We start from the raw sequence: 27,288 nt of genomic DNA, 5'->3' as shown, positions 1-27,288 counted from the left end.
GTGAACACCAAGGAAAAAAGGTTTAAATTCAATTTCAAAATGGAATGGATACAATTTACAAATATTCAAATACGCAAATATACAAATTCAAATTTACAAATATTCAAATTCGCAAATATACAAATTCAAATTTACAAATATTCAAATTCACAAATATACAAATTCAAATTTACAAATATTCAAATTGACAAATATTCAAATTCAAAAATATTCAAATTCAAATATTTTAATTATATAAACAGCACAGATGTCCCAATTTTGGACCCCGTATCACATTCCAAGAAGTGTAGCTCCTGCTTTTATACCGACACAACAGACTACTTACTTTCTCCTCTCTGTGTATGTGATGAAAAAGGGTGGCCATCTGCTAAAATTCATTAGCCAAGCCTACCCAACCCCAACCCCAGCTCTGATTCGGAAAAGGGGACTGGCTTAGCTATAGAACTGAACCAGCCCCTATTAAAGAGGACCTCCGACCACCCAAGAAGTGGGGCTACATTTTAGCGTAGCAGTAACCACATGCGGACAACACCCAGTCTGCATGGCTGCCAGTGATCACATAACTATACATGTAAACCACTGTATAATCTTTTTTTTTTAAATGTAGAATGTGAGCCCTACAGAGATCTCGCAATGTACATTTTTTCCCTATCAGTATGTCTTTTTGGAATATGGGATGGAAATCCATGCAAACACGGGGAGAACATACAAACTCCTTGCAGATGTTTTTTTGCCCTTGGCGGTATTTGAACACCAGGACTCCAGCGCTGCAAGGCTGCAGTGCTAACCACTGAGCCACCGTGTGGCCTCTTCGTAAACCACTGTATAATCTTGATATCCATGTCATGCATTCAGGCATATGTTGGTATTTGCATGCCGCGTTATTCTTTACATCAAATCAACAGACACCGTAGCAAAACCGATAACACTATATGTCATTGAAGTTCGTTGTCAGACCTTAAAACCTATTAGGTGATATGGATGTCATAGGCGGACCTCTCCTCAGTGTAACCCCATGAACCAAAGTGTAGTTAGTTACATCATCACTGCAAAGATGACATCACTGACTATCACATGTAACTGCTAAAGCCTGTTATTGGCTACAGTGAGCACGTGGTACAGGTTATTGACCTCAATGCTGAGATGTCCGAATCGAGCACTGGAATTGAAGACCAGGGGACTACACACCAGGAAACCAGGGGGAAATCTCTTAGGGTACAAGCACAAGATCAAGATCAAAATCTGCACGGAAATCCGTATGGAAAATCTGCACTAACTGGGCAGATTCTGGTGCAGATTTCATACTTGTACATGCAGATTTTGGTGCAGATTTTTAAGCTATTTCTTTAAAATCTGAGCTGGAAAAAATAAATACATTGACATACTGCAGATTTTAAGATCTGCATGATGGGTCAAATTCTGCTCAAATATGTATTTTCTGCATTAAAATCTGCACTGAAAATCCATACGTAATCTTGATCATGTGCATGTACCCTACATCACAAAAAAAAAATCCCAATGTTACAAATCCTGAAATTTGGAGAATTTCGTATTCCCCGCTGTTGCCCTGTAAATCCATCAGTACACAGCCAATGCACTTCAGCCAGTGGCCTTCACCCAAGGCAGTAGAACATAGCTGAAGTCCAGCATTGTAGCCATAGACAGCATTCTTTACTTAAGAAAGTTACAGAGCTAAAATCCCTGCCGGGAAAAGCTGGATCCAAACTGTAATTTTTACACAACCTATGACAAGTCATACAGTCATTCCTGCCACCACAAAGTTGTTGGACAGAGGGTCGTAAATACCAAAGTAATATATGACCTAAAAAGAAACTTTGCTTTGGAAAGACGACTTCTCTAATCTGGTTCTAACTAAAAGTGAAATGCTATGGAGTTACAACCGGGCTGAGTGATGTCATAGATAATTGATTAAGACAGTGGCTGTGTTATTACCGAGGATTTTCTGGGCAAAGAAAACTGAAGCTCTGTCCCAAAAATTTCATATTTTCACTTCATGCATTTTATTTTTTGGAGATCTGCATTTCACATGGAACGTTTTCTAAACATAATTAGTTGTTTCTTATTCCTGGAGAGAGAAAAAAACAGCTTATAGAGTAGATCTGATCTTATCGGTTAGAAGGTCATTGCTGTGTATGGATCCTGAACATTCAACTCAAATAATACTGACGCGAACCCAACAAGAAGCCCTATACACACTGGGGTAGCTATAGGCAATACAGAGGTAGGGGGTCACCTAGAACCTGGTGACTAGATGGTCAAAAGCCCCCTCCTCTACACAATAAGTATTATAGTATATATATAGTAAGTATTATATTCTGAAATTTCCCCAAAGTGGGACTATTAAAGGATTATCTTATCTTATCTTATAGGCCTGCCTAGTAGGACCCAGGAGCTCAGCTGGGGGGCAATTGGGGCATGTGCTAGGTGCAGCTAGTAAGGATATACACTGTCTACCAATAAGTATATGGACCCCTGCGGTAGAATAGAAAAACAACATTTCTTCCTATCCAATAGTTGGTAGACCCCAGCAGATTCTTCCTTACGGATGGGATTGATCGACACAATACTCCCGGATACCTGGTGACACTCCTGGTGTATGTGAGCCATCGGTTGGGTGCGGTTCTTTCGAATTTCTCTTGCCAGCACTCGTCGGTCTCTATGTCCCTTAAGGATCAACCATTCCTGTGATACCCCACAATTACCCCTTTCTCGCAATTAGACAACTCTGCACTTCGTGGCATCTTGGATGCGACCAATGCCAATGCTGTTTCCTATTTAATGGCGGAAGGCGTGACGTACATCACGACCGCAGATACTGCATCTTCATTTGCATGGGTGTCCAAATACTTATTGGTAGACAGTGTAGTCTGAAGCAGACCTTACTGACTTCTATGGAGATTTCTAGGCCTAGTCTATGACCTGAGCAGAGATGGGAGTGGATAAGCAGTGAAATCTTCTACGCTTCTACGGTGACTGGTGGATTCTGTCTTATCTACATATACATGATAGCTGTGATCATCAGTGTGCCGTAAGTGAGGTCACTGCTGCAAAGAAATCTCCTACAAAAAAACAGGAAGCCTCAACATATTAGTTGGCTTAGTGGTCGGAGAAATAGCTATAGAATTTTTAGGAATTTTTCAAAAAAATACATAATAAAATTGAAATTTTTTAAAAACATCACCAAAAATTCTTTAAAAAACATATTTAATAGTAAGCTTGGTTAAAAATAAATTGGTCGATCTCTGGTGTCTCCTTCTCTTGCATAAAGGATAACACTGCTATAGATTGCTTTGGTTCCATCTACTACAACCGACACATTGAACAGAGTTCTTCTATCGTTCCTCCCTCCACTACAACTACTATAGGAAAGTTACATAATTCCATCTCTATAATACGGAGAAGCAGAAATAGAATTTTACTTCTGAAAACTTGATGTACAATATACAATGAAGTGGAGAGATGCAGTTTCCAGCCTACAGGAAGCAACGTCCTTCCACAGGAATGTATTGGCTTGACTCCGCCATTCCAAGAGAGGGCTTTACCAAACGCTGCTACCCATACTGCCATGTGTTATTTCATCACTAAATAATAGGTATAACCGCCGCGCTCAACACAAGAAGAACTACAGTTATTTCTGGCATGGGAAAAAAAAAGAGATGGAAAAACATGAACAATCCTACGAGCAGAGTATAGAAGCAAATGCAAAAATACTAACTTTGATGGGCACTCAATAGAATTAAGGGATATTATGATACAATATATGATTGCATATCATTCGGAATTGAAAGGAAGTCTCATCACAAATACCGAGATCAAAGGAAATTGCCCATTGTAAAGTCGTCCTATCCAGTGTCACACTATTGCAAACTAACGTATATACTCGAGTATAAGCCGACCTGAGTATAAGCCGACCCCCTAATTTTACCACAAAAAACTGGGAAAACTTTTTGAGTCGAGTATAAGCACGAGGGGGGAAATGCAGCAGCTACTGGAGAATTTCAAAAATTATAATGGTCAGAGTTTTTGGGTGCAGTAGTTGCTGGGAAAGGGGAGGGGGTGTTTTGGTTGTCTCTCTGCCCCTTCCCTCAGCTTGAGGACTGTATTTTCTTCCCCCACTTGAAATTCAGCCTGGCTGTATATAGGGTATCTGCAGTGCTCCTATTAACCCCTTCCCAACAGAACAGGAGCACTGCAGATACCCTATATTCAGTAGAATGGGCACTTTCAGACACAGGGATACCTAATTGAGATTCTATATATTGATTCTATATATTGATATTGTAGCTGGTCATAGACCCCCCCCCCCCCTCCTAAAAAAAAAACAAAAACATTTTTTTTTGCTGACTCGAGTATAAGCCGAGGGGGACTATTTCAGCACAAAAACTGTGCTTAAAAATTCGGCTTATACTCACGTATATATGGTAATTTTTGTCTTTGCTATATTTGGATATCCGGACAAGAAAGTTTGCATTAAATACATCCGACTCTTTTTTCCAATCACAGCTCACTAAACTTTTTCAATTTCTTTAAGTAAAAACATGAAAATCCAATATCAAGTACTTGGGTCTAGGGCTACAAAATTGTTGCCTAAAAATAAAATGTAAATTTTTTTCAAGCTAAACTCCAACTCTTTACATTTCTCAATAGAGCTTGCTCCACTGATTCCATCACACTTGGAATTTCTTTTCAGGCCCCCACTGTTCCTGAGCTATCACAGCTGTTAGTTTCAGCACAATTATGCCTTCTCTTTTAGGTGGGCAGTCCCCGACTGTTTTCTCCAGCCCAGGACCGCCCTCTGACGGTAGAGAGTGTGATTGTGCTTAAACTAAGGATTGCTCAGGAATGGTGAGGGCTAGAGAAAAAATTCTAAGTGTGACGGAATCAGTGGAGCAACACCTACTGAAGTATGCAATGAGTTGCATTTGGTGGGGGTGGTAAGAGGGTACTTATTAAGCTTTAAAAAAATTTAGATTTTTAAGCAAAAATTGTCCAGCCCAAGACCCAAATACGTGATACTGAGAGCTGCTTCTTGCTAAACTCACAAAGGGGCTCCCTGAAAGAGAATATATCCTATCGAGACTATGGGATGGAACACACTCTACATGTTTGTTTATATTATTGTGAACTACGCTCTAATGTCGTGTCAGCCATAGGTAGATAAAACCCATTTGTAATTAGAACTCAGCATATCAACCCAATTCAGCAGATAGATAGGTTATGTTTAACCTCTTGTGAATCGATGCTTCTGTTGCTTAGATATCATTGTTTTTGTCAACTAATGAGGGTTTACCGCTTACCTCTCTGGAGAACTCTCATGACTTGTAAGTCTCCGTACGCCTATGTAGGCACACACTCTCTCTGGTGTGTACGATTATCCCCTGACCCTGGTCTATAGTCTCTCACTCTGCCAAATCAGTATCCCTACGCTATGCTGAGGAAGCCCAATAGGCCGAAACAGCTCTGTCCATAGCTGGGAATCTGTTCCTTTTGGAATAGAAATACTAATTTGGCAATTAAATCCGCATCATGATTAATTAGACTTTTTAACTGAGTCATGCATGATCTTAAGGAAGCTGCCCTCTAGAGAGAGGCGTACAGAGTGCACTGTTCTCCTAATTACATCCTGGAGAATAGATTTGCATATTTTTTGCTCTGAAGAGCTCATTGTATATTGACAGATATAGAAGATAAAACCTTGACAATGGAGGCACCTATTCACACTATTGCTGCAGATTACCTCAACCTATCTATCTGGGTCAATAGGCTGGGTTTTGGCGAGTCCCTTTAAGAATCATACACCACTTAATGAATTAGGTGTAAGTCTCTCCAGCGCACAATCCACCAAGACTCAATGAATTTCTCTTAATATGTTACAAGGTTTACATCGTACCTACGACTCTTCATTTATCTTGCATTACTATAAACATGGTGTCAAATTCGTCACCTTTGTCTGTAGGTTTATTTCCAGCATCACATTAGTAAATTTCCTTCTATGTGGCTAAGGCTGGTTTCAACAGATCGTAAAACCGTGTTTGCAAGGCCGGGAAGAGGCGAAAGGTGGAACTTTCCGCTGGGTGATAATGATCTTAGAAATTAGGTCTGCAATAATGCCGAACAGTTTACAAATCAGATGTGTTCTTCGGCAGTGTTTCTGTACATCATTCCTGTGAGCTCACTGTCCAGACTCCAGACTAAGTAATAAGTCCCAGATGAATTTATTTCTAGTAGAACTTGCTGGCCTCGCTTTGTGCCGTACGAACCACACCTATGTAATATTATGTGCAAGCTCAGAAACAGCAGAATTGAGGATTTTAGCTTTTACTCCAGACTGGCATCTTCTCCAGGCTGTATCGGGCTGACAGCTCTGAAGTCTGCAAAACTCATTTACTTAATGGATCTCAAATAGGAGCAGTATATCTACCAACATCCCTTATTTAAAGGGGATGTCCAGGATTTGGAGCAAAAATGCCACTCTCACTTGCCCCCAACACTCCGTTGCCCCCATTGATCCCCTTTCTGTCTCGTGCTGGGGCTTGAAAGGGATCAGTGATGTCATTCATATACGTCAACCATTGAGGCCACTGATTGGTCTGAGCAGTCATGTGAGGCTCTTACCACAGTGCGGAAAGGGGACCAGGATCAGAGAGCGGAGTGCCAGGGAGAGGTGAGTATGGGATTCTTTTCTTTTACACCCACCTCAGCCACCCAAGTTGTTAGAAATCCTGGACAACCCTTCAAGGTCATAACCTATTTCCCCTTACAAATGCTGAATAAGATATATACAGAAGAACATAGTTGTTGAACAATAATAAAAAGAATCCTCTCAATACAACTTGCCTAATAATTCTGCACACAGTGTAGTTAAAGAAGACTTACGGTTCACGCTACCTTATTTTGTTCCACTGTTCTGATTCATCATAGGATCAGAACAACGGACTCAAAAACAAGTAGAATGATGGACCAGACCAGGTGACGTGAAGCTAGAACGTAAGTCGATGCTCGCTGAAGCCACCACACTCAATAATAGTATCTCTGGAAGGTGTGCCGCATAAGGTTGCCTTGTATGTTCCCAACTTTTGTTGCCCACATGCAATGAAAATACACTCTGATAGCAGTACAGTCATTTACTTATTTACCTCTACTGATATGCAAGACCTTGTCGAATTGCAAGCAGAAACATAGTCTTATACGGAAAGCCTCATCTGTAGACACACTCACCTGTACGGTAAACAAAATTGCCTTCGGTTTCAGAAGATGAAGGAGACACAAGCTCTTCTTCAAACTCGTTTGAGCTGAATGATCCTGAGTGGTTTCTCTGTCTTGTGTTTTCTCTCATGACTGAGTTAGTGGCCATGACATGTCTTAAGGAGTCATTGAGATAGCGGTGCAATAAACTGCTTTTGTATTTCGGAGGCGAGACGTAGTCTTCGTTGGCACTAGCTTCTGCCCTCATCCCTGACTTGATGACCGAGTTCTCCGCATTTATCACAGTATGGTGGATGGGTTTATCATATACTTCTTCATTAGCATGACCCATGGGAGCATTTTCTCCATCTGAAAACCAATAAAAAAAGAATTTTTTACACCGGAGAAGAGAAGCTTCAATTTTATAATCTTCTTACATGTTTTGGCTCTTTTCTCTTAAAAAAAAAATAAAAACAAAAAGTACCGTATATTCTCGAGTATAAGCCTAGTTTTTCAGCACAGGTTTTGTGCTGAAAAAGCCCCCCTCGGCTTATACTCGAGTCAAGCAAAAAAAAAATTATTTTTTTTATTTTTTTTTTTGGGGGGGGGGAGGGGGGGTGTCTATGACCAGCTGCAATTTTTGAAATTTTCCAGTAGCTGCTGCATCCCCCCCCCCTCGGCTTATACTCGAGTCAATATGTTTTCCCAGTTTTTTGTGGTAAAATTAGGGGCCTCGGCTTATATTCGGATTGGCTTATACTCGAGTATACACGGTACTTATAATTGCCGTTTGCAGAATTTTGTCCACGTTACCAAAGCAAGTAGTACTGTAGAAATTCAGCCAAGAACACATGGGTTAATTTACTGCTCATGTGCTTTATTTTGGCTGCAGAAATGCTGCTGAGTGGGACTCAGACAAGGGGAAGGCCCTAACAATTCTTGTATTTCCCTGTGGAGTGGGAGAAGGGGAGAGGCTCCTGCTGAAGCCAGTTGTCTTACAACCAGATGCGGTTTTATGAGGAGGAAAATGATACATAGAGAAGATTTCTTTATACATTCCTCAGTTTAATTCCAATTTCAGAAAAAAATAGGTGATTAATTATGTGATGTCTTCCCACTGACAATATATATGTATGGGCAGCATGTGTTCCAATGGGTGCTGGGAACTGAATGAGCTGCTGAGCCATAGAGGAACCAGATCATCTCTGCACTGTAAGAGCAAGAGGATATATTCCTCCTATAACTGGGGCTAATATACCACCCCTGTTATAGGGCAAGCAAAGAGAACAAAGTTTTATTATGACCTTTTGAGGGGCACAATATCTAAAAAAAAAAAAATTAAGACAAAAAATTGAAAAAAAATATCGACTAAAAAAATAATGTAACTACCACACCCAAAGAACAAAGCCTAACTCTGCCCCCAGTGACACAAAACTGTGTCACCTACATGAGAATCACCATAATGGAATAAGAAAATTATTTTTTAAAAAATTTTGCTAAAATATTTAAAAAAAATTAAAATGTATTAGAAACAAGTAAAAAAAAAAACAAGCTTCCTGCATGTTTTAAGATTTTTCTAGATATAAAAAACATGCAAAATTAAAAATGTAAAAGAACACTAAAATATTTGAATAACCCCCCCCCCCAAAAAAAAAAAAAAAAAGATGTTATAGCCTTCAAAACACAAAAAAAAAAATATATGTCCGGTGTTGAAACAAAATAAAAAGGTCCACTCATAAATTGGTGAAGGAAAAAATTGCTGGGATTTATCTTTTTGTGAAAATTTTATGTTTAATAGTTTAGTTGGGTATGTTCACATGGAGGAAAAAGTCAAAGAAACCTTCTCCGCTGTGTGAACATTCCATGTGGCTAGCCACTCCTGATTAGGCCAGAATGAATGGGCCTATACAGGAGCGTGTCTCGAGCCATGGATGCCGCAGCTGAATCAGCCGCGGAATCCAGGCCAAGATAGCTCATCTCGCTAATTTATTCTGCTACTAGCTAGCAGAAAACAAAGCAAGCGTCTCCCATTGAATTGGAGCCATTTTTGCAAGCAAATTTTGAAAATCTCAAAATCTGCCTTCAAAAAATTCTGTGAGACCATACCGTATATACTCGAGTATAAGCCGACCCGAATGTAAGCCGAGGCCCCTAATTTTACCACAAAAAACGGGGAAAACTTATTGACTCGAGTATAAGCCGAGGGGGGAAATGCAGCAGCTACTGGAAAATTTCAAAAATTAAAATGGTCGGAGTTTTTGGGTGCAGTAGTTGCTGGGGAAGGGGAGGGGGTGTTTTGGTTGTCTGTCTGCCCCTTCCCCGAGCTTGAGGACTGTTTTTTTTTCCCCCACATGGAAATCAGCCTGGCTGTATATAGGGTGCTATAGGATATGGTATCTGCAGTGCTCCTATGTATATTGCTTTGGTGGAATCCCCTTTTAATATCTCTTAATGCTTATTTTCCATATACTGCTCTAACAATGAACAAGTGAACATGTAGAACTGAACAAATCTGGAGAGATTTATTTTTCTAAGGCTAGTGTGAAAGGGGAGGCAGGGGTCACCAGCTCAGGGGTGCACGCTGGGTAATAAACACATGTATTTCAATCACTGGCATGGTCATGCCCTCTAAGCCATTCTGCTCTGCATTCTTGTGTTACAACCCTTCCTAACAAACTCCATTTCTGCACCAATAAACATTCCCGCTTGGCTCGGTGGAGCTGTTCTAGTTAGACTGATCTGCAACTTATTCTTTGCAGGAATAGTCCTTCTTTCTTAGAAAGTCTGGCTAGCTTCCAGTATAAATATAAATACACTATATAGGCTACCTCTGCGTAACCCACATGGAAGGGATCAGATATCGCTCCTTGTTTTTATACATATGACACGGAGTTCCTCATCTTTACGTTGCTGCTGCTGCTCTGTCTCGAGACATAAGTAACATGAAGAATGTTCTCACTGAAGAAATGAGTCAATGCCGTATAAATCTGGATGTTGGTTATTCTAACACTTTACTCAGTCCTGCCTGCTGTAACATCTGGAATAATCGAGCGGATAGTGTCTCCATCCGCATCATTCAAGGTGAAGTCAGGAATGCTCAGCAGGCGGTAGACCCATCACATTAACAGAATTGAAACAGGAAATTTTGGCAAAATATTGCAAATTGAAATCTGATTTTTGTATATTCTGTGATATTACTTTGAACAAATCCTGTAAGACTGACAAAGTCTGGACCGTGTAAATAAGAAAACTCAGTGAACTCTCTTTAAGACGACCACCCAAATGCATTGAGAAATAGTCTTCTAGAAGCGCAAATGCTATCAAAGGTGAACAGTTTAGAAGTAAAAATCTGTCAATTAAAGGGATTTTCCAGGCAAAATAATTTAGGATCATAAAATAAAAATCAGCAGTGACCTTTGGGTATAAAATCCCTGATGTGGATAAGAGGTAACTTGTAGTGCTGAGTGAGTAGTATTCAATCGAATACCAAACACCAAAAGGTTAAACGCTTCGAATATTCGATGTGTTTAACCCCTCGGTGTTCGGCCGATTACACGCATTCCTATGCCGGCGAGGTATTCGATCGAATACTACTCACTCAGCACTAGTAACTTGTAATACAAAAATACCCTTTTAACTTAGCTCAAATTTTGAACAAACAAATTCAATATATTATAGCATGATAACTAGAGATGAGCGAGTAGTACTCGATCGAGTAGGTATTCGATCGAATACTACGGTATTCGAAATACTCATACTCGATCGAGTACCACTCGCTATTCGAATGTAAAAGTTCGATGCAGAACCAGCATTGGTTGGCCGAATGCTATACAGTCGGCCAATCAACGCTGGTTCTTCTCCTACCTTTAGAAGTCTTCTCCGTGCAGCTTCCCCGCAGCTCTTAATTCACTCTGCCAGGCATCGGGCCTGGGCACAGCCGACTGCGCATGTCTGCTTGTAGTGCGGCCATGCGCAGTCGGCTCTGCCCAGGCCCGATGCCTGGCAGAGTGAACGAAGAGCCGGAAGATGCCGCGGGGACGCTGCAAGGAGAAGACTTCTCGGAGGATCCAGCCCGACCCTCACTCGTGGACTTGGTAAGTATAATTTGATCGAACGTTGCCTACCCCTGAAACGAGCATTTTCCCCCCATAGACTATAATAGGGTTCTATATTCGATTCGAGTAGTCAAATATTGAGGGGCTACTCGAAACGAATATCGAACCTCGAACATTTTACTGTTCGATCATCTCTAATGATAACAAAGATCTTGAATGGCTGCAATTCCCAAACAACAATACGTAGTCACACATAGACATAGATAGCATGTCACTTTGTGATATAATATCACAATACAATATCGTCTCGAAATGCTAACTCTCATGTCACACGCCTTTCTGGGCATGCTCAGCCAAGAGGGAAAATAAGAGAAGACACGTTAGTACATAAGACTCATAGGGGTGAATTTATCAAGATCGGCCATCTCCATGCCTTGTCATAAATTTGGTGCATCCTCCAGGGTCCATGCGCTTAAACAGAACTATACACCGGCTCCTTGCTGTCATAGTTGTTTTAAAACTTCAGAAAACTGGTTTAAATGATGACACATCTGATGGGGTTGGTTGCCCTGCCACGATCCCTTTGAGGAAGGTGTTGTGAGCAGAGCAAAATTTTGTGCAAAAATTTTGAAAATATTTGCCACATTCTTATGGCTTTTGAGCAACTTTTCTGGTGCACAAGCCATGATATATGAGCCCCAGAGCCCTCTGTTGGAGCCTCTACAGGTTAGGATTCGTTCACATCTGTGTCGGTAATCCGTTCGGGGGAGTTCACAAGGGGACCCCCCCGAATGGGCTACCAAACGCATTGGCAAGTGCTGTTCAGTGAAAGGTTTCCGCACGGAACATGCAGACAGAAAAGTAGTTCACAATCTACTTTCCTGTCCGCATGACTCGTGCGGAGACCGTGCGGAAAGCACATGGACCCCATTATAGTCTATGGGGTCCATGTGCTTTCACTGCACACCGCTTGCCAATGCATTCGGTAGTCCGTTCGGGGGGTCCCCATGCGGACTCTCCCGAACGGATTAGCGACGCAGATATGAACGAGGCCTACTATCTTTATACTCAAAGAGCCAACATCATAGAGCCAATGGGAGCGTGCCAACTGAGAATTTCTAAAATACAGGAACAAACCTTCTGAACAGGAGTCTTCACTGCTGACACTTAGCCGTTCAGCATTCCCTTGAACATATTTGTTATATAACTTTATCCTCAAAGCCCAGCTCAGGTCTGGTTGTCTCACAGTGTTTTTGAGGCGTCTTCTTGCATTTGCAAACCAATTTGATACCTTGGATATAAATAAAAACAAAAAAACATTTAATTATTTGGATCATTCGCCATCTTATGAGGATTAAAAAAAAACAATCAGCTCATACATGGAAATACCGGGCAAATTGTCAAAGAAAAAAAGGATAGAATAACAGAAAAGTAAATAAATTTAAAAAAAAGAATACAATTGAATAAAATGGAAAAAAAAATAATAAAACGAAAATTTTAATCTAGAGTCAGAGTGGATATTGACGTCTAGCATTAGCGTCTTCACTTTTGGCAATTTCTCAAGGCTTTAATTTTTGTTTTTTTTTCATCCCAACAAAGATTGGATTTTTTTTTTCTGCCGATGTAGCTAGACAATGGGTTGTTTTTTAGCTTTATGATAATATGGGTCATTACATACACAATGATACCAATTATGTACAATTTTTTACCATTCCTAAGAAGGGAATGGGGATTTTGTTGCAATACCCTTTATCAGCTGTAGTATGTGGATGGCACACAGGGAGACGCACTGAATCTCATATTAATGGGCTATCCTAATGATAGGCTATTAAAATGGTGATCTGGGGAAAATCCCTTTAAGGGCCCATGTAGCAAAAAGTGCGTAAAAAAAATGCTGTAAGAAAAAAATTAGAGTTTTTGTTGCCTTTTTCTGTGCTTTTTTTCTTCCCCTATTAAATCTATAGGAAAAACACTTGTGCAGCTCTTTTTTATACAATGTGTGGATGAGATTAATCAAAATCGCTTGCTTGTACTATAAAATGCATTGTTTCTGCAACACGGGTCCTTAGCTTAAAGGGGCTCTATCAGCAAAATGATGCTAATAGAGCCCCACATAGGCATGAATAGCCTTTAAAAAGGCTATTCAGGCACCATAAATGTTATATTAAACCTCAGTCCTGTTTTTAAATAAAAGCATTAAAACATATATGCTAATCGTACCTGAATGTGCACCATGGGCGGGGATGCACGATGCTACGCCAAAGCCAATGCTCAATAAACCACAACAAAATCTGCAACAAAAAAAGCTGTATTTCCACAAAGTGGAGCCTTAGCCTAAAGGTGTTTTCCAAGCTAAAAATATTGATGAGGAACTGATCTGCAATACCTGATCTCGTCACTATAAAGAGAACAGCGCTGTCTGCTTCCTGCTTCATTCTGTGTCTCAGCCTCTGAGACCAGCTGATCGTTGGGGGTACCAGGTTTCGGACCCAACTTATCTTAGGATAGGTCTTCAATATTTTAGCTCAGAAAAGCTTTTTAAGTTTAGTATAAACAGTATGGCATAAAATAACTGGCAAATGATGCCAACTTTCTAACGCAAGGACTTTATCTCCCCGTGTTTTATTTTCTTATAGATTCAGCATAAATCTGGGGAACAATACGGCATACCTCTGTAATTGTTGGCATATGGAGGTATGGAATGGACCTATAGACCTTTATGGATCCAGTACAGAGTCCTGAAAATCTGCCTGTGTGCATGGGCCTAAGTCCATTCCCAGCTTGCATTGAGATAAGTCATACGTCAATACAACGCTATAGGCTGAAGCTCTTTACTTTACAAGGAAAACAAAGTCCCAATGATTTTGAGTAGGGTAATTTGTGGTGACATGTGCCCCTAATGAGACCTCATCCAGGAAAAAAACACACAAGCACAAGCAAACAGTCTCTACAAATTGTCTCCAGATTCAGAAAATGTCCCTAATTATCAACCAAAAAAACAGTAAAGGTCTCATCGTTGCTCAAGAGTAGACATGGATTCCATACATTCCACCCTACACATCTGTATCCTCTACATGATCTTACACCATATTGCTCAAATTATCCCCAGCCTTCCATAGTTGTTAAGCGGCATCTTAAAAAAGATCACTTAGTAGCAATAACCACTTGTAGATTTCACTCTTTGATATCTAGACATGTAATTCCCTTCCCCTAAGTAAGCTGACTCTAGAACTTGAGGGCTTTTAGAATGAACCCTGTTACAATATACCGCCACATCTTCAAAGACATTTTCCCGTCTCAAGGATCATATTTTAGAATTGTAGCTTTAGCTAACTGAAGTGTTTTCATCTATATATTGCTTCGTCTATCTTGCTCAGTTTCTCAGATATGTCTCTTCAGTGTTAATAGCTCGCTGCAAAAGTTTCAGACCACCTCTGCTATCTAGCTGCAGTGGTCAGGCTGGTGACCAGTTCCCGCTCGCTTCTCTCTTTACTTTTCTTCACAGGCCTTTGGTTATCCCTGTCTGTAAATCCAGAGATAGCGGTGCACAGTTTAGTTTCAAGAACACATTGCTGACTTGAACTGTCCATTACACAGGCTACACGTATCCACCAACTTGCCAATGAAATCAGGAAGTGGAGAGGAGACAAGAGAATAGGTGAAACCTTGAGATGGGAAACCCCTTTAAAGTTAGATTGATAGCCTCCAGGAAGTTTCAGGAGAGTTGGAAAGAAATGGCCATTCTGACCCTATTTAAGAAAAATTTTAACAGTCAGAGAACCCCCTTAAAGCTACAGAAACAGGCACCAATCTGACGGTCACTTTTTGCAGTTGGGCGATTACAAGTTCCAATCTACTTCCATATATGAATGAAGGGGTTGCTGGTAACAACTTACAGTAGGGTTGCCTTGATTAGAGATGAGAGAACACTAAAATGTCCGAAGTTCGAAATCCGATTCGAACAGCCACACACTGTTCGACTGGGGGGAAATGCTTGTTTCAGGGGTACGCAAAATTCGATAAAATTATACTTACCAAGTCCACGAGTGACGTCGGGCTGGATTCTCCCTGAAGTCTTCTCCCGGCGCAGCGTCCCCGCGTCTTCTTCCGGCTGGAATTCACTCTGCCTAGGCATCGGGGCCTGGGCAGAGCCGAGTGCGCATGCGCGGTCATGCACGGACATGCGCAGTCGGCTCTGCCCGGGCCGACGCCTGAGCAGAGCCGACTGCGCATTCGAGGGCATGCCCGCGCATGCGCAGTCGGCTCTGCCTAGGCCGGATGCCTAGGCAGAGTGAATTCCAGCCGGAAGACGCCGCGGGGACGCTGCACGTAGAAGACTTCTAAAGGTAAGAGAAGAACCAGCGTTGATTGGCAGAATGTATAGCATTCTGCCAATCAACGCTGGTTCTCCATCGAACCTTAAACTTTGAACAGCTAGTAGTGTTCGATCGAGTACGAGTATTTCGAATACCGTAGTTTTCGATTGAACACCTACTCGATCGAACACTACTCGCTCATCTCTAGCCTTGATTTTTGCGATGGGTCCCACATTGCTTTATATACAAAACTATATCCAGGAATGGTTAAAATAGTATAAAATTTTATTGAACTAGTTCTCCACTCTAGGAATCAATGCAACTTTCTATTGACCCAGCAATAAGAACTTTCATATATGGTAAATTAGAAAAACTCCCAAAACTTCAGTTTTTCTACTTTACGGCCACTTGACTCCTGAGCCCCTTGAGCCCTCCATTTGATATTGCGGCTTTATACACTTATGTGCTTAACTTCATACAATAAAACCGTATTTTGCCATATTTGTATAGTCAAGTGCGGCATTTATAAAACAGCACAAAAAGTTTCTAGAGAATTATAAGATTATTTTTTATTGTATAGTATGCAGCCATATTGTGGATACATTTACCTTCAATCCCTACAGCTGTATACAGGGCCTGTCTCTATATTCGTAGTGACAATTTAATAGACCTATACTAGTGGTTCTGTCATTTTCATTCTACTCTCCGACAAGCCTAGATTAGTAAGAAATGGCAAGTCCCTTAAGACATATTAGCTGAGAAGGATGGCCTGGAATTCTTCCACCTTTTAATGCACCGTGGATACCGATTTCTCTCCAAGTCCTCCGCATGATCTATGGCTGGCTTGCTTAGGATTTAGCGTGACACAACAACAACATGGCGGGATTAGTTTAATGTCTGCCTAGATAATCCGCTAAAGACTGTAGTACTTCAGCCTCCTTCAAGTAAAAAACCTGAGATGGAATAAAAGTACATATAAATAAAAATGTATATGCATTAACTGTTCATTCCCAAACCGGTGGCTGCTGGGTTCTGTTTCAATGTGCACTGTATTGGGACTATGGCCAACTCCTCTCTCTATATCATACTTTCCATCACTTCGAAAGCTCTTGGAGGAATACTTAGGAATGAACGCTTGCTGACGGATTTGCCGTAGAATTAGAGATGAATGTTGGGAGCCTCAATGATATCCTTTGATCAGTTTGTTACCAGGAATACTTCTTATAGAAGGGTTGGATCAGGCCATGTGGATCTGGTGTTTGAGACCCCTCTGTATAATCCTAATAAGAAGACTCAGAATGTCTAGGAATTACATGTTTGCAGATTCGTTTGAAAGTGGGCCTTGCAATACCATACTTCTCCTGTAGTGGCCGCTGCAGGAAACATGTGTAGATGCCTACTGCTTAATCGGTGATCGCTTCTTATCATCCGGAATTTTAGATGCCAGACCTGCGATGTTGAGGTTATTGTCTCTGGGCCCTGAACTTCTCTCCTACTTGTCTCTACATCTTGGCCTCCAGTGATGACGTCCCAATGTGGACATGTAACTGTTGCAGCCAATCACTGATCATAGTGGTGATCACCAGAGATTGACTGTAGTGGTTACATGTCTAGGGCAGGATGTCATCAATGACGGCTACGATACAGAGAACTGCACGTGTTGGAACAGGTGTGGCAGGAGATACATAAGGTGAGTATGATATGGCCTTTCTTGGGACTCTTTTTTTACTCACTTCATACCCGCATTTTTTATGTGCCAAACCTTGGGTTTTAAGGTTGCTTCTAAGATCAGGTCACAAAATCTGAACCCGCACCAGCCACCCTCCTGTCCATGTTCAGTAGTATTACATGTACTATGGGGATTGGCTTTATTATTGGAATTATCTAATTATGTCCTATAGTGGCCCTCCATGTAGTATAACGTCCCATAGTGGCACTCGTAATGTATAATGTGCCATAGTGGCCCCTCCACACTGTATAAAGTCCCATAGTGGCCCCTCGACACAGTATAATGTCCCACAGTTGCCCCTTTATACAGAATAATGTCCCACAGTGGCCCTCCACATATAATGGCACCTACATAAGGTTGGCCAAACACAACATTTCTGAGGTTCGCACCCTGAAATGGAAAGGCTACTCTGAGGTCTTTTCAGATCCAGACTATAATAAGTGGAGGCACAGGGGAGGTGAGTGAACATAAAAAACAGTGTTACTCACCTCCCCTGGGCTCCAGCGTACTCTCTTTGGATCTCCTGAATGATGTCAGGTCTCAGCAGTCTTGTGGGTCATGCTGTCGTAATGACGCACAGATACAAGCATCATTACTTTGGGGTACTTCAAATTAATATATTTTGGAGTGAGCCCACACAAACATCATGCAAGTGTTGCCCTTGGTTGGATTGAAACCCTGGACTACAACACTGCAATGCAATAGTCTTAACCACTGAGCCACTCTGCTCCCTCCATTATTTCTTATATTACACATATAATCTGCAGCTACACCCAGGGGGAGATGCAGGCTTTATGTACACAATTGTGAACTGATGTGAGTCTATGGGGCTATCCACATGTCCTATTTTGGGTTGGTACACACAGCATTTTTTTTTAATTTCAGTCCTATTTATAACCATAGTCAGTGGTAGTAATATATAGTGCGCAGTAAATGAGCTTATTAATACAGTCATTAACCAGCGTCACAGTCATTATAAGTAAAAGCACAGCACATCCAGCTCCAGACATAAAAAACACACAATTATACCCGAGACGAGCACATTACAACTACACAAAAGGTAAGTAGGGCGGCGTAAAAAAAAAGCTCATTATCTAAATATTGCTAATTTAATAAGAAGTAATTTGTTTACCTGCTGCGTTCTGTAATTCTCCATAATACACCCAAAAAGTCTTCAAAAGTAATTAATGTAATGTGAGGTCTAGAAAGTCAAACAGGATTCTTGTGTCCTTCATATCTCCTTACATAACACATCTGGAGAGACGTGGGGGTGTGAAAATAATCTGCCCTGCCCACTGATGCAAGGCAGTGAGAAGATTTATAATATAATAATAATAATAAATTTTATTTATATAATGCCAACATATTCCACAGCGCTGTACAATTTGTAGGGTTCAAATACAGACAGAAAGATACATTACAATGAAAGTCATTTCACACAATGGGACTGATGGCCCTCCTCGCAAGAGCTTACAATCTATGAGGTTATAAGGGTGGCACAACCTTACACTGTCAGAAAGGAGAAAATAATTTCATGGCCCTGCAACCTTGTGCAAGGCAGTGAGAAAATGTATGTTATGCAACCTTCCACTGTCAGAAATGAGAAAATCATTTCATTGCCCTGCCTGCTGGTGCAAGGCAGTGAGAAGATTTATGATACACAACCTTCCACTGTCAGAAAGGAGAAAACCTTTTAATGGCAAAAAACATAGAAATTGGCCAGCAAAATATAAACAAAAAGGGATTATGCGGGGGAGGGTGTGGCACACAAGGCTGCATGCTTACTTTATAAGGGCAACAACAGGGGCTGGGATTGATGGGAAGCTTATTATGAACAAGTCTTCATGACAGTCTGAGGCCAGAAAGAGAAAGAAAGTGAAATTCAAAAACTGCAAAAATGGGTTGTGGGCAACAATTTTGATGAAAAGTTGTGCAGGGGACCCAGGTTGAGCCTTTACACCAAGGCCCATGAGTCCTTAGTTACACCCCTGGATTTTAGCTGCTAGACTGGAGCTGATCAGCCGATCCCCAGCAGGTTCTAGGTTACAGAAGGAGTTGTCCAGACAGGACAAATCGTGGAACTATTTTTTATGGCTGCCAGAACAGCAGGTACAGCCAGACCAGTGAGGGTTGTTATAATGTAATTTTATAGCAGAGACATTTTACTATATCATAGAGAAATACAGTAAACCTGCAGTGTGTGTGACTATTACAACTTGTTATTTCATGCTGCTTTCCCTCATTTTATATATTACAAAACCATTTTCTAGAAGGGTCACGTATTCGGGATTAGTTATGTGACAGCTCGGGGATTTAATGTATCCACATGCGAAGAAAAAAAATAAAATGTTTTGCCAATGAGTTGAATTATAAGCATCTTGCAATGAAATGCTGTTAGGTAACACTATACACATAATCCATAAAACCATCTCATTTTCCACTGCAAAATGATTTCCTCTAACAGAGAGGCCTGAATTATACGTCTCTAGATCCACACCGAGGAGGCTCCAAGTGCCGAATATGATGGGGGTCACTACAGAGGGGTTTAGGGTTTATTAATAAGGGCTATTGTATATTATACATGAAGCTCCTTGGTCTCAATGCAAAATATGTCCCAGTCTCCCAACTATAGTGTATAGTTTATAGTACTGGCCTTCTTATAGGTGCTGCTAAGGCTCCTGGGATTGAGCGAGTCCTCCCTTCTACACCCCTCAAGTTACACCCCCATTACACACTATATATATATGGTTAAATCAATCCCATTCCTAGTGAGCCTTTAAAACCAAAAGTGAAATGGAGCAAAGACCTTGCAGGAAGGAGACAAGGTCTCATGTCCATGCGGCCGTAGCCTCCTTCCTCTCCTCCCGCTTTCTCAAACTGAACATGAAGAAAATGGAGTTCATCATTTTCACCCCACCCCCTATGGCCCCTCCACCTGACCCATCTATCAAAGTTAACAGAACCACAATTACCCCTGTCTCACAGGCCCGATGCCTTAAGGTAACCCTGGACTCTGACCTATCCTTCAAGTCAAACGTTCAAACCCTCAACACCTCCTGCCGCCTCCAGCTCAAGAACATCCATCGAATCCGCTCCTTCCTCACCCCTGAAACTACCAAGATGCTCATCCAGCCCCTCATAATCTCCCGCTTAGACTACTGCAACACCCTTCTCCATGGACTCCCAGCAAACACCCTCGCCCCCCTCTAGTCCACCTTAAACTGTGCTGCCCGCTTAATTCACCTCACCCCCCGTTCTTCATCGGCTGCTCCCCTCTGCCAGTCTCTCCACTGACTATTATAAACAAACAAAGTCCAGCTCACCCCTTGTTATACGAATCCTACTCCTGGGCTGCTCGGATGTGGACGGACTCAATTCCACCAATTCTTGAGTAGACAAAAAAAATTCACGATTCCAGCGTCTCCAGATTTTCTATAAAAATTAACTTTTATTCGTCCATTTAAAAAAGCTTCATAGCATATCGTGGGTTGCAAATATACACGTACAGAATGCTTTTGCTACGCGTTTCGGAACACTAGCCTGGTTCCTTCATCATGGCATGATGCCATGATGAAGGAACCAGGCTAGTGTTCCGAAACGCGTAGCAAAAGCATTCTGTACGTGTATATTTGCAACCCACGATATGCTATGAAGCTTTTTTAAATGGACGAATAAAAGTTAATTTTTATAGAAAATCTGGAGACGCTGGAATCGTGAATTTTTTTTGTCTACTCTCCACTGACTACCCATAGCCCAGCGAATTGAGTTCAAGCTATTAACGTTAACATACAAAGCCATCCACAACCTGTCCCCTCCATATATCTCTGACCTAATCTCCCGCTACCTGCCCACACGTAACCTCAGATCCTCCAATGACCTCCTACTCCGCTCTGCTCTCATCCGCTCCTCACACAACCGTCTCCAAGATTTCTCCTGTGCATCTCCCATACTCTGGAACTCCTTACCAAGACATATAAGACTGATCCCCACAATCACAGGATTCAAGAAGGCCCTGAAGACTCCCCTATTCAGGAAGGCCTATACCCCCCAATAACACTATCACCTCACTGCCATCTGTACAGTCTCCCCCTCTCCTTCTGTCTCTACCCCCTTCCCCCATAGATTGTAAGCCCTCGCGGGCTGGGCCCTCTACCCTACCGTGCCAGTCGGTCACTGTTAGTATTATATCTATCTGTATATTTTGTGTATTGTATGTAACCCCCAAATGTAAAGAACCATGGAATTAATGGTGCTATAGAAATAAACAACAACAATAATAATAATAATAATAATAATAATAACTTGAAGAAAAGGATCAGGCATGTTGAAATCTAAGAGCCCCATCTTTCTTTCTCTTAACATCTGCCATCAAGACAAATTTGGGATGTCCAACATTAGATGGTTAGCCGGTCCCACTGAAATCGGAAGGTTCAGATAACATTAATCTAATACATATGGCCAGTCTAACAACCAGGGCACTTTCTTAACCAACCTTCACCCTTTTCCCCCACTCTATCTAAGCCCCTGCAAAACCTCATGATTTCCAAATGTTTGACCCATTATGACAAAAGAAATTTAGATCTTGAATGTGACAAGTCTAGACGTCTTTTCAACAAAGTGTTTAGATGAAAAACTTTTGCTAGGTCACTTCTTTATAATCCCTTTAGTTATGGAAGTCATAATGTTTAAAAATATTAAGCTAGATAATAGGTAAAAAAAAGTTACCACCAATTTCCAAAATTGACAAATTATTCCACAAAATTTAATTTTCAAGATCCCATGCGTATTGGGATTACAGGTGGCCATGCACTAAAGTCAACAGAACTCACCAATCTTGGTGGAATAAGCTGACCATGTAAGGTGTGTGAGGCTTTTTCGTTGCCCAAATAGGTGCTAGAGGGAAGAACGGTTGGCCATGTTGGCTTCCAACATGCCCAATCCTTTTGTTCTTGGGGAGATAAGTCATCGGCAGTTCTGTTTGGTGGAGCCATTGGATTTCTCTTCTCTCCACAGACTTAGCCAAGATGAAGTTGACTATAGCCATCCTGGTTCAATGGTTTTGGTGTCTTTGTGTTTACAAGACGAGTTCCTTCATGACCACTAATAAGACCAATGGCCATCATAAAAGTGTCTGAACACTCGGTTGACCTTCTGAACTCTCAGTAAAAACTACTATGGTTTCTCCAGGCACGATAAAGGAATCCACGTGTACACATCTGATGCCCTGTGATTTCCCATAAACCGGGCAGACGCAAATGTTTTACTGTCCCAACAAGAGTATTTTATAGATACTTTTTCAGAAGCTTACCATTACACTTCATAAGGTCAACTCCGAAATATTACACCTAGAAAAAAATTTCGAGCTAAAGATGATTTTTACCAAATGTAGAGGATTAGACAATGCTGGGTGTAGTCTGCCATCTGTCCTTTCGCAGAGTACCTTCACTCTCTTAGGCTCATCCCTACTTTGTAAAACAACATATGGGAACATTTTAGAGGAAGCTAATGTGATGGATTTTACTTTAGGAAGAAGAAAAAGCAACCAGGTTGTGGCAGATAGCCATACTCATTTAGACGATAAAGGTCATAGTCAAGGTCAATTACTTTTCAGGAGGCCCGCCCCATAATAAAACTTTGGCTCATCTATAACACCTGCTCGGAAACTTTTGCCAAGAGATGTTATCTATGCCAAATCGTCCTGTATTATATGTCTCTTTTGGCTGACGCTCACATTGATGTGCTCAAACATCCCTTTCTAACCTTTTTCTGTCTTCTCTTTTAGGTTATGAGCAGTTACGGGACAAAATCTAAATCAGTACCCCAAGTTCAGCCCCATACAACTGCATAAGGTCAGACACACTTCTCTCCTAACATACCTACTGTATTCCCCGTGATATAACAATTCTGAAGCATATTTTTACATAATGCTTTGTTATCCCATTCCTCTGTTATTCCCCCTTGAAATTTAGGAATAAATTGACAACTGGGAGTTACCAATCTCCTTGTCAAAGGGGTGTGTTCATGGACAACCTCCAAGTGGTAACACTCAATGGTCAATTTATTTATAAATTTGTAGGTGGAATAATAGAGGAACAGCAGAGCCCTTATGCCCATTCCAGGATGACACTGACCCATTCATTTGTATCGGACCACGTTCATGACCATGTATTGCACGGATCAGAGTGCGAGTCAACAGTCTGGGTTGCAAAACTCAAGCCAGGTCCTATTCCTGTCCGGTTTTGTGGCTGTGCTTTTGTGGCTCCTATTCAATGAATGAATGGGGCCTTGGAAGCACAGGTGGCACATGGATGACATTCGGGTGCCGCCCATGAGGTTCAATCATAGCCAGTGCCCAGCCCACGGCCATCTGCAAGGGGCATTGGGCTTTCTCTACACAGTGATTTTGGCTGTAACTCCCATCACGTGTCTAATGTTAGTGATTGGAGTCGCACTGTGAGCCTGAGAGGCTTTTTGGTTGCAAAAAATGTCAAGCAATGTTTGACTTGAAGTCACAACTCCAATCACTAACATGAAAGAGTTGCAAGGTCACACAATGGGAGTTGAGGCCAAAATCACTGTGTAGCCCAAGCCATAGAGTCGTACGTAAACCTACTTTACCTACCAGGATTGTTGTCAGGAGAGGCAATAGCTCCTCTTTTACATCCAAACACGTAAAGGGGATGTCCCATTACAGAGTTACCTAAATTTTCCAAAACTTATGTTGCTACCCTCTCCCAAATCCTTGGGCATCACCTGAGAACTAGAAGTGAAATTATTGTACTTATATGTAGTTTCATAACGTCATGGCTCCATAAAAAACTAAAACCATGACAATAATGTGAACAGAACCTTAGAATGTTAGATCATTGTACAAGAAGAGTCAAAAAAGAAAACACCTCCAAAAACAACGACACACGTGTTCACTACCATCAGCATTTGTAACTCACAGCTAACATGAAAAAGAAAAAACCCACTAGGCAGATTTAGTAACCAATATTTCATGAGATTATCTTGGTCACATAGCAGTATGGCTCATTCATTGTATTACAGCTCTTTGTTGCACCTGTGGACATTGAATAAGGATGTTTCTAACTAAACTTACACCCGGAAATCACAAAATGCGCCAAATTCATACCAGTCGTGCACAATGCATGATACAATTCTTGTTACCTGTACAAGTGTCATTTGTGACCCAAGTGCTAAAAGTATCTTCTCTGTCTTGGTTGGGTAGGGATTGTCCCGATGCTTGTACAACCACTGCTTCAATGGGCGTGCCATGTCCTGTAGCGCCTGCCGTTTGTGCCTCACTTTACCGCTTGTACTTCGTGAGCTGCTAACAAAAAAGAAACTTGCATAAATAAAATAAAAAAAAACTTTGGGATACTGAATATTGAAGTCATGATATACATACATTACATTACTTATCCTGTACTGATCCTGAGTTACATCCTGTATTATACTCCAGAGCTGCGCTCACTATTCTGCTGGTACAGTCACTGTGTACATACATTACATTACTTATCCTGTACTGATCCTGAGTTACATCCTATATTATACTCCAGAGCTGCACTCACTATTCTGCTGGTGCAGTCACTGTGTACATACATTACATTACTTATCCTGTACTGATCCTGAGTTATATCCTGTATTATACTCCAGAGCTGCACTCACTATTCTGCTGGTGCCGTCACTGTGTACATACATTACTTATCCTGTACTGATCCTGAGTTACATCCTGTATTATACTCCAGAGCTGCGCTCACTATTCTGCTGGTGCCGTCACTGTGTACATACATTACATTACTTATCCTGTATTATACTCCAGAACTGCGCTCACTATTCTGCTGGTACAGTCACTGTGTACATACATTACATTACTTATCCTGTACTGATCCTGAGTTACATCCTGTATTATACTCCAGAGCTGCGCTCACTATTCTGCTGGTACAGTCACTGTGTACATACATTACATTACTTATCCAGTATTATACTCCAGAGCTGCACTCACTATTCTGCTGGTACAGTCACTGTGTACATACATTACATTACTTATCCTGTACTGATCCTGTGTTATATCCTGTATTATACTCCAGAGCTGCGCTCACTATTCTGCTGGTGCCGTCACTGTGTACATACATTACTTATCCTGTACTGATCCTGAGTTACATCCTGTATTAGGCCGGGTTCACACGGAGTTACGTGCCGCGAGATTTGGCACGTAGACGCCGCGTGACCCTTTGCGTGCCGTACACGCTCCCATTCATTTCAATGGGAGCGGGGAGCGTATGCGCCGCGCTAGTTTGCGGCCGTGCATTTATTCACGGCCGCAAACTAGCGCGGCGCATACGCTCCCCGCTCCCATTGAAATGAATGGGAGCGTGTACGGCACGCAAAGGGTCACGCGGCGTCTACGTGCCAAATCTCGCGGCACGTAACTCCGTGTGAACCCGGCCTTATACTCCAGAGCTGCACTCACTATTCTGCTGGTGCAATCACTGTGTACATACATTACATTACTTATCCTGTACTGATCCTGAGTTACATCCTGTATTATACTCCAGAGCTGCGCTCACTATTCTGCTGGTGCCGTCACTGTGTACACACATTACATTACTTATCCTGTACTGATCCTGAGTTACATCCTGTATTATACTACAGAGCTGCGCTCACTATTCTGCTGGTGCCGTCACTGTGTACATACATTACTTATCCTGTACTGATCCTGAGTTACATCCTGTATTATACTCCAGAGCTGCGGTCACTATTCTGCTGGTACAGTCACTGTGTACATACATTACATTACTTATCCTGTATTATACTCCAGAGCTGCGCTCACTATCCTGCTGGTGCAGTCACTGTGTACATACATTACATTACTTATCCTGTACTGATCCTGAGTTACATCCTGTATTATACTCCAGAGCTGCGCTCACTATTCTGCTGGTGCAGTCACTGTGTACATACATTACATTACTTATCCTGTACTGATCCTGAGTTACATCCTGTATTATACTCCAGAGCTGGACCCTTAGTAGGGAATTCTGGGGGATTTAAGTTCTAAATACACAATATTTTCACATCACATAAGGATGAGAAAATTCTCACAACAACCATCTGCATTGACAGCAACAAAGATTTGGCGGCCCCAATTTTCCACTTTATAAACACCGGCTCAGATTTACTACTAGTTAGTGCAAACTGAAACTCCCAGATTTATCATAGTGACTGATGCTGGAGGATATATCTGGCGTATCTTCACACTGTCTAGTCCGCATTTTACCACCCTTTAGTTGGCTTACTTTATGCCAGAATTTTTTGACACTACTTTGGCGCATTTTTGGAGCATCGTGGTGCATTTAAGCCGCACCCCATTTTTCAGACAATCCACATACACACGTTGAACATGTCGGAAAATTCTAGCCCAAATTAGATGTGCCAGAGATATGTCTTGTTTACACCAGTGTCTAGTTGTAGGAAATCAGGGCCATTGTCTCCATTTCTATTTTCACTGTCAAAAAGAACAATGTCTAAAATATTAGAATTGCTAGAAAAACCTGATAATAAATTAAGAAACTTTTCTCATAGCCGTCATAGCTCCATAAAGAACTAAAGTAATGGCGATAATGTGAATAGAGCCTTAGAATATTAGACTACTGTAAAGGAGATAGAAACTTTGGCTTAAAGATAACTTTTCACCACCTTCTCCATCTCCAGTTCTTTGCACCCTTTAATAGGTGCTGTCCCACTGATACTTTTGCAGTTGGAATTTTTTCTCTAGCCCCCACCATTCTTGAGCTATCAGCACAGTTCATTTGGTGCCTTATATGGTAATTAGGCACTCTACTGCCAAGTGGGCGGTGTCAGGAATGCGAAGGCATGACACTGCCTGCCTGTGATTGGACAGTGTCAGAGCTCAGAATCATACCTCCTCATCTGCTCTGGCTCCGGACCGCCCACTTGAGAGTAGTGAACCTAATTAGCA

At 41.5% G+C, this 27,288-nt stretch overlaps 1 protein-coding gene across 3 annotated transcripts in view; it reads right to left on the bottom strand.

The window, feature by feature from the left end:
* MKX (mohawk homeobox) overlaps nt 1-27,288 on the bottom strand; it is a 97,116-nt gene that overhangs the window by 46,986 nt on the left and 22,842 nt on the right. For 2 of the 3 annotated variants that reach the window (XM_075271751.1, XM_075271753.1), the window contains exons 3-5: nt 24,477-24,639; nt 12,399-12,552; nt 7,240-7,575 (exon numbers count right to left, since the gene is read on the bottom strand). In XM_075271751.1, the coding sequence (XP_075127852.1) occupies nt 7,240-7,575; nt 12,399-12,552; nt 24,477-24,639 (653 nt within the window). The remainder of the gene's footprint in view (nt 1-7,239; nt 7,576-12,398; nt 12,553-24,476; nt 24,640-27,288) is intronic. The other variant, XM_075271752.1, reaches the window with a different exon arrangement.

The sequence above is a fragment of the Leptodactylus fuscus genome, chromosome 4, assembly GCF_031893055.1.
Source record: "Leptodactylus fuscus isolate aLepFus1 chromosome 4, aLepFus1.hap2, whole genome shotgun sequence".
NCBI lineage: Eukaryota > Metazoa > Chordata > Amphibia > Anura > Leptodactylidae > Leptodactylus > Leptodactylus fuscus.
The sequence above is the reverse complement of the archived record's forward strand: the minus strand, read 5'-3'. Positions and strand labels throughout refer to the sequence as shown.